This window comes from Hibiscus syriacus, unplaced genomic scaffold (assembly GCF_006381635.1).
Source record: "Hibiscus syriacus cultivar Baekdansim isolate YM2019G1 unplaced genomic scaffold, ASM638163v2 tig00110656_pilon, whole genome shotgun sequence".
NCBI classification, from domain to species: domain Eukaryota; kingdom Viridiplantae; phylum Streptophyta; class Magnoliopsida; order Malvales; family Malvaceae; genus Hibiscus; species Hibiscus syriacus.
This window is the reverse complement of record NW_024062816.1, coordinates 388,569-404,429: the sequence shown is the minus strand read 5'-3', so window position 1 is coordinate 404,429 and position 15,861 is coordinate 388,569. Positions and strand designations below refer to the sequence as shown.

The 15,861-nt window shown below is 33.9% G+C and overlaps 3 protein-coding genes across 3 annotated transcripts; all 3 read right to left on the bottom strand.

Annotated features, from left to right (window-relative positions):
* Positions 1 to 2,264: 2,264 nt before the first annotated feature.
* LOC120137300 (lactosylceramide 4-alpha-galactosyltransferase-like) lies at positions 2,265 to 3,467 on the bottom strand. Its single transcript, XM_039153085.1, has one exon. It carries the CDS (start codon positions 3,465 to 3,467, stop codon positions 2,265 to 2,267), a length of 1,203 nt encoding a protein of 400 aa, XP_039009016.1.
* A 236-nt stretch (positions 3,468 to 3,703) lies between these two features.
* On the bottom strand, positions 3,704 to 5,172 carry LOC120137373 (lactosylceramide 4-alpha-galactosyltransferase-like). The gene has a single exon (XM_039153134.1). The coding sequence runs from the start codon at positions 5,052 to 5,054 to the stop codon at positions 3,789 to 3,791; it is 1,266 nt and encodes a 421-aa protein (XP_039009065.1). The 5' UTR covers positions 5,055 to 5,172; the 3' UTR covers positions 3,704 to 3,788.
* A 5,630-nt stretch (positions 5,173 to 10,802) lies between these two features.
* Positions 10,803 to 14,035, bottom strand: LOC120137371 (uncharacterized protein PB18E9.04c-like). Its single transcript, XM_039153133.1, has 5 exons — positions 13,725 to 14,035; positions 13,472 to 13,601; positions 12,693 to 12,807; positions 11,402 to 12,457; positions 10,803 to 11,300 (listed from the first exon to the last, which is right to left on the bottom strand). Exons 1-5 carry the CDS (start codon positions 13,849 to 13,851, stop codon positions 11,043 to 11,045), a joined length of 1,686 nt encoding a protein of 561 aa, XP_039009064.1. The 5' UTR covers positions 13,852 to 14,035; the 3' UTR covers positions 10,803 to 11,042.
* Between the last annotated feature and the right edge of the window lie 1,826 nt (positions 14,036 to 15,861).

The following is a 15,861-nucleotide window of genomic DNA, read 5'->3' as shown; positions in this document are numbered from 1 at the left end:
CCGACCCGAATTAATTTCATATTTCACTTTTTTTTTCTCATCTGGTCCCTTAGTTTCTTATCATTTCTTCAACTTTCTCACTAACCAAACAACCAAACATAGATGAAAATAAACTTAAAAATAAAACAAACTGAAAAACTACACTAAACTATGAAACAAATATGGAATTTTTAAAAATAATCTCAAAAATAAGACAAAAAATAGAAGAAATTTAGTTCACTACTTGAATCTTCGTACAAATTATTACTACTTATTACAAAAATCTTCAAAAAAAATACAAAGCTAAGATGAAAGAGACGATGGTTACTAATTATGGGGAAAATGTAAACAAAATTTAAAGGGATAAAATGAAAAGCAAACAAATGGAAGAAGAATGATTCTAGAAGAAGGAAAAAATAGAGGAGCAGCAGAAAAAAGAAAAACAAAGAAAGAGAAGGAAAGAAAGGAATGACAGAAGTGAGAAAATGAGGAGATGAACCACAGCCCTGAATAACATATAAAGGTTTGTAATTTTAAGTATTATTTTATAATTATACCGGGTAGGGTCGGGTCGGATTTTTTTAAGTCTAAATCTGACTCCGACCTTAACCCAACCTTCTCTCTCATATAACCCAACCTGACTCGAATTCGATTTAAAAAAAACCCGACCAGATCTGGTTGAGTTGGAACATGTCGGATTCAGGTCCCATACCCATCCCTAAGCTCCAGCCAACCTCCTCTCCCCCGCCGACCAAAACCCCTATGAAATCGTGACTGATCAATGATGAATTTACGTTTTATATTTGCGAACCTAGGTTGAAAATCGCGATTCCGACGGCCAATCAGCGAGAACTACGACGATGTATGACTAGGAGGATTGCAGGGGCTACGTCGACGACAATTGTTGTGGCCGGAAAAGGCAATGATGATGAGTTAAGGTTAGGATTTTGGAATTTTAGGGATTTTCGGGTTATTTTATTTATTTGCATGGATTACTTCCCATTACAGACGCGCATATGAAGACTGCATATTAAGATTGTTCAACTATGTATTTATTTATTTATACATGCATTGTATTTTATCTTTATTTTTTAATCTTCTGACTGCCGGAGCTCTTCCACGAAGCTGCTCTCAACCTGGCGTTGGGGGCAACCTACTACCCTACCTCCCCTTATCCCATTATATATGGGTTTGTTATTGTTGTTGTTGTATGTGTTTCTTTATAAATAAAATAATATTTTTAATTTAAAAAAATAAATTTCAAAACCACCATATTATAATACATATCACTTAACGAGAGAAATTAAAGTCATTGACGGCCCAAATACCTAAATGGGTAACGTTTGTAACGTCAGACACCTAGATAAGTCAAAAAAATAATTTAAGCACTCATTTAAGAAAAGCAATATAGTTTGGGCACTTATTTTGGTATTAAGCCATAAAAGAAAGTCCAAAATAATTCTCCATGTAAGGATTTTAGACGATATAATATTTCTCATATGAGTTACTTGATCTTCATAACCACATTAAACTATGAACATATTTAGCGGTCAACTGTAAAAAGATAGTCTTCTGGATGCAAATCTCCTTCGTTATATCACTTTCTCATAGTTCAACATAGGTAATCTGCTAGCCATGTTTATTTATATTATCGTTAAGTTTCTGGGAAAATTTTGACGCTAAAAGTTTCTCTTTAGTATTGTGGAAGGAGGAAAAAAAGAGGGAAGCGCTTTAACAACTCTGGCAATGTAAGTACTCTATCAAAACCCAATTTTAGTGGAACTTGAAAGGTTTGTAATGGAAATTAATTTTGATTTTCATTGAAAAGCGATGCCTAGGAGCAAGATAAGTTTGATGATAATGAGAAAACAAGATGTAATTGACGAGTCTCTTTTCTTTTCTTTTTTCTTTTCCTAGTTAATCATTAGGTCACCATTGCGGTTAATTTGTTTATTTCTTGTGTAATTCTTAATTTCCAGAATCTGGGTATCTTGCATTTGCAATTTTCAACACTCTTTTATATGAGTTCTTCTCTGTTTTCCCAATTCTGGGTTCTTTTCTGTTGTCTTGCATGAACAAAACTAGGAAATTTCTAGTACTGCACATGAAGTTAAGAAATGAAAAACAATATTTCGATGTAGTTTTACAGGAGGATGGCTGGCTATTGAGCATTGCCTACTTAGAAACAAAATTGTATCATCCCAAATAAATTATGATTTCGTTGTGGTTTTTTGTATTCAAGTGGACCATTTTCACCTACTTCCAATTGGTTTTATGTTGGATGCTCAATAGGGGTTCCTCTGATGGCAAATAACACAGTGAGCCGAGATTAGTCTTTGCACGACGCTTCCGTCTTCAATCGCCAACTCTTTGGTTCGGTGGTTCCATATGTGTATCGCGTAAGTGCTTCTTTCGAGTTCGATCAACATGTATTCAACCCATTTCTGTTCTGATTCTGTGCAGGGCTTCTTAAAATATCTGGCTATTTTGATCCAATCCATTGGATAGAAGGTTTTAGGTGGCAGGATTGTGAAGTTATAACCAGGTTTGTTTTCAACTCTTTGAATCACTCTGGAAATAAGGTATGGTCCATTGTGTCCCCATTTACTTCCATCGTAGGTTGCTGCGAATTCCTCCAAGAAGTCGTATAGAATCGGATGCCCCTCGTCGAAGATCATAGCCGCACCGTTTATTCGTGTCCATTTCTTGGTGATTGTACTTATGCTTTGTGCACCTATTGCGTTCCGCAATCCGATGAAGTCTTTGAGAATTACGAAATCTACATCCAAGTAAACCCCCCCATACTTGTATAGCATTGCTAGCCTGATCAAGTTGGAAAGATTGTAGGACAGCGGAATGCTTCCCGGATCTTGTCTACCGCTCTTCAACTCATTGAACCAACTCTCGGCTGGGGTGTTCTTCAATAAAAAAGGCAAATCCGGTGTCACCGCAAGGACTTTAAACCCGCCGTTGATTAGTGGTTTCAGAATCCGGTCCCCTTGTCTTGAATCAAGAGATGGTGATAAAATCATCAAGCAACCTTTAGGACTTGCCTTGAAGAGGCTGTCTACAGCAGAGAATTCCCTTACCCCGAATGATTGAGCTGGTGAAAACCATACCATGAAGTACTGCACTCTACAGTTACTGTCGCGAAAACCCGAAACTTGGTCGTGAAATTTCGAGTTCGAGCTTCTCGATTTGAACAACTCCAATTTCGGAAGCTGCTTCTCGAACCAAGCTATCCTTTCTTCCCTGGTGCCATTGAATGGGGGAATTAGAGGATCCTTGTATACACTATCAACCCTGTCCACCTTTCCTTCTGCTGTGATATCCTCAAGATACATATAACGATGAGTGATCACCATGTTTTCATAGACTATAAAGAAGACGGTTGCCACTGAGATGATGAGCAAAACTGATATGTTCGAGACGGTCGGAGATTTCAGAACTCGGAGGAATAGCACTCGAAACAGATTTCTCACCGTCATCTTCCGAAACAAATTGCTCATCTCTGCTGCGAATCGGAGCTTTTCAATGGTTGTGGAGTTGTAGATAAACATAATTATGGTAATAGTTTGATTTTATATCTGTTCATGTTAAAGCTTTAATGGCCATTTCTGATACATTCAATCAATTATGATAGATCGATTGTCGCACGTTTTTCACCATGAAAAGTGGCTGATGAAAACTATATGATTTTGCCAGAGGAGTTAATCTCATTACATTGACATGCTCGTGCTTTTCACATTACCAAAAATGGAGTATCACTTGTCACTGATATACATTTAATTCACAAAAGTATGTACAATTTAAGAAGTGTATACATTTTTACACAAAACACAGTGTTCCGCCATTAATCTTCCCATTACACTTCCTTCTTCAACCCTCAATTTGCTGCTCTGTTTATTCCATAGATGAACTCCATATGCTCTCTCTTTTAGCTGCTGCACCTTAGCTTCGACCCATCTCGACCCTGCTCGGTCTTTCGGGACCTTGAAAAGGCTCCCGATTTTGATCCAATCGACCGGGTAAAATGCCATGGGTGGTAAGATCGAGAAGTTATAACCGGCACGGCCTTCAACTCTTCCGACCACCCTGGAAACCATGTATGGTCCATTGTGTCCCCATTTGTTCCCATCAAATGTCAAAGCAAATTCCTCGATGAACTTGAATACAAGTGGATGGTTCATGTCGAACACCAACACTGCATTGTTCAATCTCGTCCAGTTCTTTGACGTGCCATCCACGCTTTGTGCTCCGATCGTGTTCTTCAGCCCTTTAAAGCTTTTTAACACGATGAAGTCCGTGTCCAGGTAAACGCCTCCGTACTTGTGTAACGCTAGGAGCCTGATCAAATTCGAGAGATTCTGTGCCAATGGGATCCCACCGGGGTCTTTTTTACCACTCTTCATGTCGTTAAACCAAGCTTCGGCCGGTGTGTTCTTGACCAGAAACGGAAAGTCCGGCGCCACCGCCGTGACTTTGAAGCCACGATCAATCAACGGTTTCAGTATCTGATAACCTCGGACCGAGTCCATGGTTCTCGATAGAATCATCAAGCAACCATTGGGGTGGGATTTAAAAACGCTTTCAACAGCCATGGTTTCCCTTCTCCCGAAGGACTCGACCGGTGAAATCCATGTCATGAAGAAGTGAACTTCACATCCATTGTTGAAGTATCCCAGAACTCGGCCATGGAACTTCTTCGTCAAGTCATCGGACTCGAAAATCCCGTACTCTGCTACTTTTCGCCTGAATTTCCCGACGCCGTGTTCTTTTCGAACACTCGAGGAAGAAGGTACAGAACTCCAATGTTCTTCATCGACTTTAATGATCTTGTTTCGTCTAGAAACGGTCAATGGTAGAGGAACAACAACATTCGAACTGGTTTTTCGTACAACTTTCAGAATATGTGGATCTTCTTTATCAGTGAAAGCAGCCGGTTCCAGTGATATGTTCCAAATCATGGTATCTGCCAACATGAAAACCATTAGAACAGCAAAGAAGATTATCGAAGCAATCGGCGATTTGGCTTGATTAACAAGCCGGCAGCTGAAGATCTTCGCCGGCAGCATAGTAGAATAAGGATGTTGAAGACGTTGAAGCTTATATCAGATAACTGAGATTATCAGAAAACCAGTTAGACCTTAGATAAACCTTTCATGACGGTCAATGGAAAGAGATCTTTTTATAAGTCTGCAAACCAGACACGTTCCTATGGATTAGGACTCCATTAATATAATCCTATCACAAACCCTCTAACTATGATCAGTATTTCAAATAAGTCCAAAATTTCAAAACGTTATAATATATTATTAAGTCCTTAAAGTATTAATATCTTTGGTCAGTTCAATTAGTATTCGTAAAAAATGTTTAATATCGACTTAAATTCTAATACACGATTAAGTTAGATTTTATTATAATTCTAATAGTTAAAGATTAATTAGTAATTATTTTTTTTAATAAATAAATACTTATTTTAAACAATAAATCTTACGGAATCAAATTTCGTATTTTTATTCTATAAAATATAAAATGACATAATCTTTAAAATGTCATAATCACGTTATAATGGCTGCTTACGAATTAGAAGAAAAGTCTAAATTGGAAACTCGCGTTATATATCTATCTATTAGGGACGTGGGAGTTGTGGCTACAGATTATCGTCGTAAGCCCTTGAGTTTAAATTATTGACAACTTGGCCCCCATGTTCTAAAATCTGTTTATTGTATAAATGTTTCGTGTGTCATTTTAAAGCAAAAATTGAAATAAAGAGGTCCTTGATTGAAACCTTCAGAAAAATATGTCTTATCTTGAAACTTCTGTGTTTATTGGTTTCTGAAAACTTGCTTTCATGAGGCCAACACAAATACCAACCAATCAAGGATTTAGAAGGTTGCATATGCTACCAATGGGATGATTTTGGTTTAAATATGTTAAAAGGTTCTTGTCTTATTTAAAATTTTAAATTTTGGTCCCAAATCGTAAATTAGAGTCGAGCATCGTGAGAATATTATCTGTGAGTGCAAAAATTGTGAATCCAATTCAATCCGAATGTCCAAAACAGAGAAGACTGTAATGATAACAAATAAACATCACCTTAATCAGTCTAAACGACGTCAAATCCAGCTGACTAAACCTTTCTTTTTCACGTTCAAAATCGCAAAAATTATTAGTTAATTATACGTAGGAATAGCGTGTAAATATATATAACTATGACTATCGTTTGCAAATCATACAATATTTGAAAATTCTCTTTCAAAAAATTGGAAATCAATATATTTCTAGAATAATTATGAATTATGGCACCGCCATGCATGTATCATACAATTATTATTTAATTCTTACCAAACTTAATATGTTTGAATCATATATGATATGGTCCAAGTGGCACGTTTAGGTAAATGACTTGGTTGTTGCAGTTGGTATATGTGAGAAGCAAAGCCATTAAATTTATATTGGCATGCCTTGTTTCAACATCTCAGAAAATCCCAAATTTCAAAGTTTTAATTTTTTTAATAATTTTTATTTGAGAACAAGTAAATCCCTAGTGATGATGCATGCTGCCTTTCAATTTTGGTCCTAAAATATGATTTATTACATATATAATTGATGCTGGTCCCTAATCTTATTCTTGGTAGATGAGATGTCGCTTAGTATAGCATTTAAGTATTGTACAAATGTTGTCCTACTTTGGGATTATTTGAAAATTTAAAAAATAATTTATCATTTATAATATAAAGTTGATTAATTGTATTGTAACATAAAATTAAAATAAAATTTTACGAACCAAGTTACATTAATAATTAAAAGAATAGTTGTTATTCTTAGCGGTCTTAGGTTCGAGCATCAGAAATCGTAAGGTATTTGAGCGTTGATTTAAAATGATTGAGAGTCTTAAGAATAGATACTACTACTTGTAAGCACATTAGATTAATAAAAAAATTAAAACAAAATTATTGAATAGTCTAAGTGGTAAGAGAATGTTACCTAGTGTCTACATTCCTTATATATAAAATTACGAAAAATTATGAACAAATATCATCTTGTAATTACTCCATACTATTAAAAATTTAAAATCAATAGTTAAAAAGTTATTTTAACTTTTTTTCTCATCTCTCTTTCCCCTTTTTTTCCTTCTTATTTACAACTTGTGTCAATTTTATTGATCGATCCAACTTTTTTCTCTTTAATTTTGATGCTGGTTACCACCCGTCGGTTATCTTTTTTCTTTATTTTTTTAATTTTTTAATAAAAATAATTACGTCTTTGTGACATGTTCTTTGCTTTTATAGCACGTTTATCTATGGCTTTGTGACACATTTTTTTCTACCTTCTAGTAGCTTACGATTTTTTATCGTTGTTTTTGTTTATATTTTTTCTCAGAGTTAAATTTGAAATTGTCATGACTGATCAATATGACACTTATCTGTTATTATGTTTATCATCTTTGGTTTGGACCCTCGGGTTGATTTGGATACGCGTTTTGCGCTCGTGGATAGTTTTCTCATGTCGCTTGACTCTGATTTGCGATTTGTCGATGGTCTTTCAGAAGTTTCATCTCCTTTTGTAGTTTGTTTGCCGATACAATCAAATTTGTTTGTATCTTTATTTTGTTCGAGCATTGGTTAGGTTTTTTAATATTTTCCTTTTATGGTCCTTCTGCGATCTAGGTGGCTAGTTTTTGTGTCAATGGTTGTAGGAAAAAGTCATAGTTAGAATTTAGTTTACGTTTACGGTTATGCTCGTAAATCTTTTTGTAATTTTAGATATTTTCTATTATTAATAAAACTAGCAACTTTCTATAAAAAATTAAAATTGATAATAAAATATTATTCTTCCAATTAGTTGGTGTCGAGAAGTAAAAATTAGAAGGTACTATTTTTTATTAATTTGAGGTGATTACAAGATAGTATATGATCAAAATCTTTTTTAATTGTTGACAATAGCACAACTTAAACTAAAAACCTATAAAAATAATATTTTTAATTATTAAAATCATTTAATAAATCCAGTTAAAACTCCCGCTGTCACACTAAATGTATCCATATTAACTTTTAAAAAATTAAAAATTTTAAATTTTGACCATGATTATTTTAAATATTTTAAATAAATAAATTTTTTAAAAAATATATTTGAAAAATACTTGATTTAAGGTTTTTAAAATATATCTTTTCATACTTATCAATAATAAATTTTAGAAAAATAAAGATCCAAAGTTTAAAAAAAATCGCTAAAAAATTAACAGTGAACAGATTTAATGGTACAAGGAGAGTACTAAAATGTGAAGTCTAGGGCACCTTCGACCTTGTTTGTGTTAGGCATGGCCTCAATGTACTTACACCAAACTATAATTATAATTTTTTTGGGAGAGAATAAGTTTTATTTCTTTTTACAATTTCTCTTACTTCCCCATTTTATTTTCCTTATAGAATAATGAAAATAATAATATGGTACGTTGGTTGAATTATTTTATTAGAAAACTTGGTCATATGCTCTTTTCATTATTTCTTGTTCAATAGGGTTTATGATTAAATTATTCGGGAAAATTCTTTTAAAAAATAGAAATAATCCTGAAATGGGGTCCATGGAAATACATTACTTTAAACCGATAATACAATAATCGTATTATTAATTGCGTCAAGAGTTGACGATAGTCTCGTTATAGCTTCTTAAGTAATCTAAGATAATGTAAGACTTTTCACAATTCTATCTCACTACAGTTGTGAGTGTTTGAATCTGTGATTTCTAAAAATAATAACGTTTGTTTTAACTATGGAAGTAAGTTGGCTCATGTAAATACTAACATATTGTACTCCGATTAATTGGGGAAGAAAAAATCTTTTTAATTCATCGTTAGTAGCACCGCTCAAAATATCACAATATACATCATATTCTTTTACTTAGGGTGTGTTTGTTTGTCGTAATTAGAATTACGGAATTGGTTTTTCCTAAATTCCCGTGTTTGTTTCACGAAATACGTTTTTCGGAAAATATTTTCCCGTGTTTGTTTCACGTAATTGGTTTTCCGGAATGTAATTCATTTTCCTAGTAACAGAACTTTCTTTGTGTTTTCTGTAAAATGAATTACGGATTCATTTTCCGTAAGTTATTTTCCGAACTTTTCACTTCAAAGAATAAATACTCAAAATAATTTTATTTTATGAATTTAATATTAATAAAATATTTTAATATAATTTTCATCAAACATTATTTATTTATTTATTAATATTTATAATAATATAATATTGTATTTTTAATATTATATAAAATAATCAATTATATTATAATAATATAAGATATTATATTTTTATTTTAATAATATAATAAATATTTTTATATATTTAATAATTAATAATATTATTTCTATATTTAAATAATATTTTAATAAAGATATTTAAAATATATTAATTAATATTTTTAAAATATAATATAACACTATTACTTTAATAAATAATTAATATAATTTATAATATTTTATTTCACTAAAATATACAAAAAAATATTATTTTTATTAATAAAATTAAAAAATAATATGTAATAATAAATAAATTATTTTAATATTTTAAAATAATAATATTAAGTTTTATGATAAAGAATATTATTTATTATATTTAATATTTGTAATAAATAATTTTTAAAAAATTCTTCAACTAGTGGAAAAATGTTTAAATAGCATCTTCCAAACATCATAAAACATTTTTCAGATGTTTTTCAGAAAAATGTAATTCATTTTACGGAAAATATTTTCCGGAAAACGTTTTCCAGAAATGTAATTCATTTTCTAGAATTCAAATTCCAGTAATTCATTTTTCAGTTCCAGTAATTCAAATTCCAGTAATTCATTTTTCGGAAAACCAATTACAGCCAAACAAACAGACCCTTAATACAAAAATAAGTATCTAAACTATGTTCAAAGTTAATTTTTTATTTAAGAGCGTAATATTTATAATGGTTATTTAAATATTGAATACAAAATTAATAAATTTAAGCATAAATTATTTATCAGCTCAATTAAGATTACTTGGTTTTCATTTCATGTTTAGGTGGTAATGTTAGTAATGGAACCCCTGGCTTGGGGCTTATCTTGGCTGATGTGTATCCTACTTTTATTTAGTAAACGAGCTATATATTATGTTTGTGCTCTTGCGATTTTCTTATCAAAGTTTATAACATGTTTCGTTTGTACAGACAAAGCTGGGTGTTTCGACTAACTTGGAAAGAAACCGTTAACTAATACGGATAGGAGTGTAAATGAATAGAGTGTTCGTTACGTTCGTGAACCGTTCATGAACCGTTCATTTATTAAGTTAAATAAATGAGTGTGGATACTTTTTTTATGTTCATTAGATAAATAAATAAACAACAACATATGTGTGTTCAATTCATTTACGAACAAGCTCGTTTACCTGATTGTCCTTTTTACGTGTTAAATATTAACAAAGCTAGGGACTAAATTGGGCATGTTGTGAACTTCATAATTCAACTGGTGAAATTTAATACTTAAAAGACTAGTGGTGTAATTTCACCGTTTTTCTTTAGTGTTGTTTAATTAAATTAAAGAATTAATAATTATTTGATTTTTAAATTTAAATCGATATTTATAAATTTTTTTTATCTAAATTAGTGTCTTTTTTTCATATATTTTTCATACCATATTAAACATCAAAACGTATAATAAAAGTCAAGTTGAGGATTAATTTAAACCAAAGGAAAATATAACTACCAATTTTAACCAAAATAGCAAGTTCAAAAGTTAAAAGCTATGAATCGTGAGTGCACATAATCAACCATTTTTTATAGTTTGAGAAAGGCAGGAACATTTCCAGGACCAGATATCAAAGTTCAACTACAAAACAGTCCCTTTTTTTCTTCTCAAAATCTAATCTCATCCTTGCATTACTGCACTGAAGTACTTACCTACAGGTACTACAGATTACAGACATTTGAAATGCTCCTTGAATATCAGCTTCCTTAAGAAACAGGTTGTTTCTTCGTCGTCATGCTGACCGAGCTTTCTCGTTAATTCGATATACATTCGAGGACTAAATCGTTTACCTCTGTCAGCCGGCATGCAGGCTGATGGGGGACGAGATTCCTCTCTCGCTACTGATATCATTGTCGTCTATTTCACTCCCGTCGATGAAGGAAGTGTTGTTTATGCTTGGCTCGGAGCTCGCAGTACTGCTCGTGGCAAGTGGAGAATCGGAAACACTTACAGTCCTGCTCCTTGTGGATGCTGATCTCACACTATATATCGAGGAAGCCGGAACATTCGTCATTAGCGGACGCTGATTACCTGAAATAGTTCGCCTGATATCCTGTACAAGAAATGATGAAATATATTAACGAGAATTAAATCCCGAATGCATCAAGATTCGTCGAGTTAACAGAATGAGTTGACGTAAAGAAAGAGATCTACCATGTGTCTCATAGCCATATCTAGAGACTTTTTGGAGAGTGTTCTCCCGAATCGTGAGCTGTCGAGGGAAGTTGATAATTTTGCAGTCAGGTTACTACGGTGATAGTCGTCTTGTTTCGGGGGTGCCAGCTTCCTCATATTTACCAATCTCTCAACCATTTTTGTTCCAATCACTACTGGACTCTCACTGTCGCTACCGTTGGGATCTGCTCTACGCAAAGAACGAATGGAGCTCCCATTACCGATACTGCCGCTTGATGCCCTACTTCTAGCAGGAGAGCAGGACTGGCGTCTTGGTCTTCCATTAGAATGGGCCTCAACAGATGATGATCTAGAACCGGGAGCTCCTGGCCTCCCACGAGAGGCAGAAGATGGTCTTTCTGGCAATGATGTCCTTAAGTTTGGTGGTGTTTCAAGCGAAAATCCAGGCATCTCCGATGGTTTCCAAGGCTTAGACTTTACAGTTGGCGATGTGCCCCGTGATGGTACCGAACTTTTTGTTGTAGTGGAAGCTGGTTTTGTAATGGAAGATGCAGCAGGCACTGATTTTGTAACAGATGAAGCTGGAGCTGGTTTCATAAGTGAAGTGAGGGAAGCCGATTTTGGTACTGAAGATGTGGTATGAGCTGATCTCGTTACTGAAGACGACCGACCAGAAGGTGCAGTTGCAGTAAGTGTGCCAGACGAGGAAGCTGGTCGACGTGTTGGCGTAGATGGTCTTGATGTCGACTTGGAAGCAGTCAATGAGGGTCTAGCAGTTGGTGTCAAAGAACGTGCAGAGGATCTAGTCGGAGTTGAGGACCTCACTGTAGAAGCAGCAGGTTTCACGGAAGGCAAGCTGGCTCGTGATGTAGGCGTAGAAGACCTTGAAGGCTTGGTTGCTGTGGGAAGCGTCGGCCGGCCAGTAGGTGTTGCAGTTCTACTAGCAGTTTTCGGACCCCCTGAAGAGGAGTGCCTTTTGGTTACAGCATTGGAAGAGTTTACTCCAGCCGATGGAGTTTGTTGCTTTAACGCAAGAGATTTCTTCGAAGCAGGTTCCTCTGGGAGATTTGCCAGCTGAAACCCCAAGGCAAGATAAATTTGCTAGATATGACAATAGGGAAGTAACAAAATCTCTAAAAACCACAGAGCAAATAAGGCCAGTAAACTATCAGAACTTAACCCCACAAGCCAACAAGATTTAATGCTCCCAGTATGACATGATTCAAACTCAAACCAACGGACAGGCTGATCACAGCAGAAGGAAAAGGGGTTAAAACATCTAGAACTCAAATCACATAAATGCTCTTACCCTCGTTTTCAATGCGACCGGATGAGCATTAGACATCCCACGCTGGCTCATTAGAGTCTTCTGTGATTCCATTTCCAAAGAGGGAAACAAAGGTGTACCAGGCGGAGTAAGAAGCCTGAAGACAGAAGATATCTTCCATATTAGTACAGACTACAGACAAAAAGAAACAATTCTATAATGAATCACATCATCATCATTTATATGAATTCAAGGTGCAACCATAATGAAATGTCCATAAACTTTGCTTCACTGTCGAAACATTAAAACATGATTACTAAATTTTGAAATACAAGTTTCTATGTTTGAAAGAGGGAATGGATCATGGATGCCATTAGAATTGTCAACATTGCAGAAGCAGCAGATTTAAAATTTTAATTCTGCATTAGAAAAAGGAAAAGAAAAACATTTAATGTAAAAATCCAAATTTTAAAAAAGGCAAATGGAGGTTTTCCTGTGAAGATATAGAATGATGCGAAGTACTCTCTTTATGGCTTAACTGGTACACACACCTTTCCCTCTAAAAGGAAGCTTTAAGATGAAATCAAATTATTGCTCACACAAACTTCATGATCTTTCTTTTGGTTTGAAAAAAGCGAGAAAAGGAGATTTGCTAAACACGTAGATTCAATTATCCAAAACCTACAGCTCCTTAATAAGCAACATACTGTTCCAAACAAAGATAGAAAGTAAATCTTCAGAGCAAAATACGCAGGATCGCCGAATACAGTAAAAGATCGACCAAATCAGCTAGAGAGATATCATATATCTTCAGCATTTACCAATCATAATCAGACTTTTCATTCTCCGAATTCAAAAAATTCTCCGCCGCAGTCTTTCGTACAGGCAGCGCCGAAACAATCTTTGCAACCGGAGAACCTCCGCCGCCGCCGTTTCCGTTGACATTAGACCCTATACAAATCCAACAGAACATCGCTTTAGTCAGCAGTCAACAAACAAAAAATCAGTTCAAAGAAAACCTTTTCATCTTCCACAAGGAAGAACCTCAAACGACATCGCGATCATTTTTTTTACCTAAAGGAAGATTTAGCTGTTCTTCAGAGTTATTGAGCGAGAGAAGATTGTTCTTCTCTTTCTCCTTCTCTCGTCTCCTCATTTCCAGGAACAAAGCTAGCTCTTCGTCTCTCTCTTTCATCACCATAACCTTTCGGATCTATAAAAACTTATCAAAGCCAGCAAATCCTCTGCTTTTAGATCCAAACCTGAACTTCGAATTCAAAAAAAAATGAAAAAAATAGCAACAAAAAAAAGTTGATTCAACGAAGCAAAGAACTTATTAGTATTACAACGTCATTTCCGTGTGAAAAATGATTCTTTATTCTTATTTTTGGAAGTGATCTGACAACGAACAGGTGTTTGTCTGGGTTTTCAGCTGAGGAAATTTGAAAATTTGAAGGAGGGTGATTGCTACTGCAGATGTATATATAAATAACTCATCATTGTTAAGATAATCACTAAAATGCCATTTTCCATGTATTTTTTTTTTACCTCCGAAGCTTTAAATTTAAATTTTGGCTTAAAACACGTAATGGCACCTAATAAACGTTTTTTTTTGTCAAATTAGTCCTTAAATTTGATAAGTTTAATCAAATTGGCACTTTAATGTATGGGGGTCAAATTTGCCCTTGATCTTGATGAGTTTGGTCATATTAGCCCTTGAATTTGTTTAATCAAATTATCCCTTGATATGTTGTTATATAAAGTTTACTAATTTGACGATACTTCTCGAGCTCAAAGGTGTAACATCATCTACTTGATCCGACGATTCACTCGGACAAAAAATATTATACGCAATAGGCAGAGCGAAAATTGGATCAGATTGAATATTTTTACGACTATTGCAAACCAACCAAATAATTAGGGACTAATTTGTAGTACAATCAAACTTTAATCATCAATGCTTACCGCAAAGAACTACTTATAACGTACGTATACATGTATAGGTATATTAACTATAAGCATCATAGGTGAAATCAAGATAGTTCACCAAAACCTAAATCACCAAAACTTAAAGGATTAATATAAAAATAGGTACCTAAACTATATCTTGAAAAATGTTTTAATGCCTAAAGAATTTTTCGTTAAAATAGATACCTAATGTATTTTCAATTATATTTTTAGGTGTCTATTGTTTATTTTTTAATTTTCAATAATAAAATATCATTTTTAATTCAAAAAAGAAAAATTAAAAATTTTATTTATAAAAAACCCAATTTTTTACTGAAATTATAAAAAAAATAAAAAAAATTAAAATCTCTCATTTTAACCCTCATTACCAACTGTCGTTGGCCATCTCAGACCACCATCTTCATCGTCGAACGGTCACCCACCCATCGCCATCCACTCATTGATCCATCGTCGTCCTTACCGTCACCCAAAATCCCCAAATTCCAAATTTCAATTTCCCAAACCCAAATGGTCGACGATCATTTCTGATCAGAATTTCACAATGGTTCGAATGGTGGCGATAGTGTGACTAATGGACGTTGGAATCGGCCGGAATCGACGAACAATGGTTACGGTATCAGACGAACTTTTGAATGCTTCTCTATAACAAACGATAGCATATTACGACGAAAAGGTCAACGGGGATTTGATCAAAGGTCGACGATGGTGCTAATGACGGTGACGATGACGATCAACTCTGCACACAATATTTTGAATAGTTCTGACCATTCTTCTGATGTTGTTTTAACTTCTTAGCATGATAGGCTTGATCACCCCAGTGGTCGAGTGTTAAAAACATAAAAAGATGTATTATCTTCATTTGCAATCAATAAAAATACTTGTCATATTTGTTCTCTTGCAAAACAACATTGTCTTTCTTTTCTCACATCTATGAATCATGCAAAATCTTCTTTTGAATTAGTGTATTATGGTATTTGGGGACCATACAAATCTTCTACATATAATAATTAACCGATTTTCTCACATTAGTTGATGATTATACTCGTTCTACGTAGACATATTTTGCAACATAAATATGGTGTGATCTCTATTGTTTTTATTTTCATTCATATGATCAAAAGATAGTTTGGGTAAAGCAAAATCGAATACACTTCAGGACTTATTTTGACCAAAAAATAGTTGAGATACTTAAAGTAGTTACATATAATTATTTGGGTAAAGTACACAAATAGTACCCCGACTA

Bases quoted from the DNA above. Each gene is read 5' to 3' on its own strand.
- LOC120137300 (XM_039153085.1), bottom strand. From the start codon at position 3,467: ATGACGGTGAGAAATCTGTTTCGAGTGCTATTCCTCCGAGTTCTGAAA.
- LOC120137371 (XM_039153133.1), bottom strand. From the start codon at position 13,851: ATGGTGATGAAAGAGAGAGACGAAGAGCTAGCTTTGTTCCTGGAAATG. The intron at 13,602-13,724 runs GTAAAAAAAATG...GGATTTGTATAG, and splicing joins ACAGCTAAATCTTCCTTTAG to GGTCTAATGTCAACGGAAAC. The intron at 12,808-13,471 runs GTAAATGCTGAA...TTCTGTCTTCAG, and splicing joins GAAAAGTCTGATTATGATTG to GCTTCTTACTCCGCCTGGTA.
- LOC120137373 (XM_039153134.1), bottom strand. From the start codon at position 5,054: ATGCTGCCGGCGAAGATCTTCAGCTGCCGGCTTGTTAATCAAGCCAAA.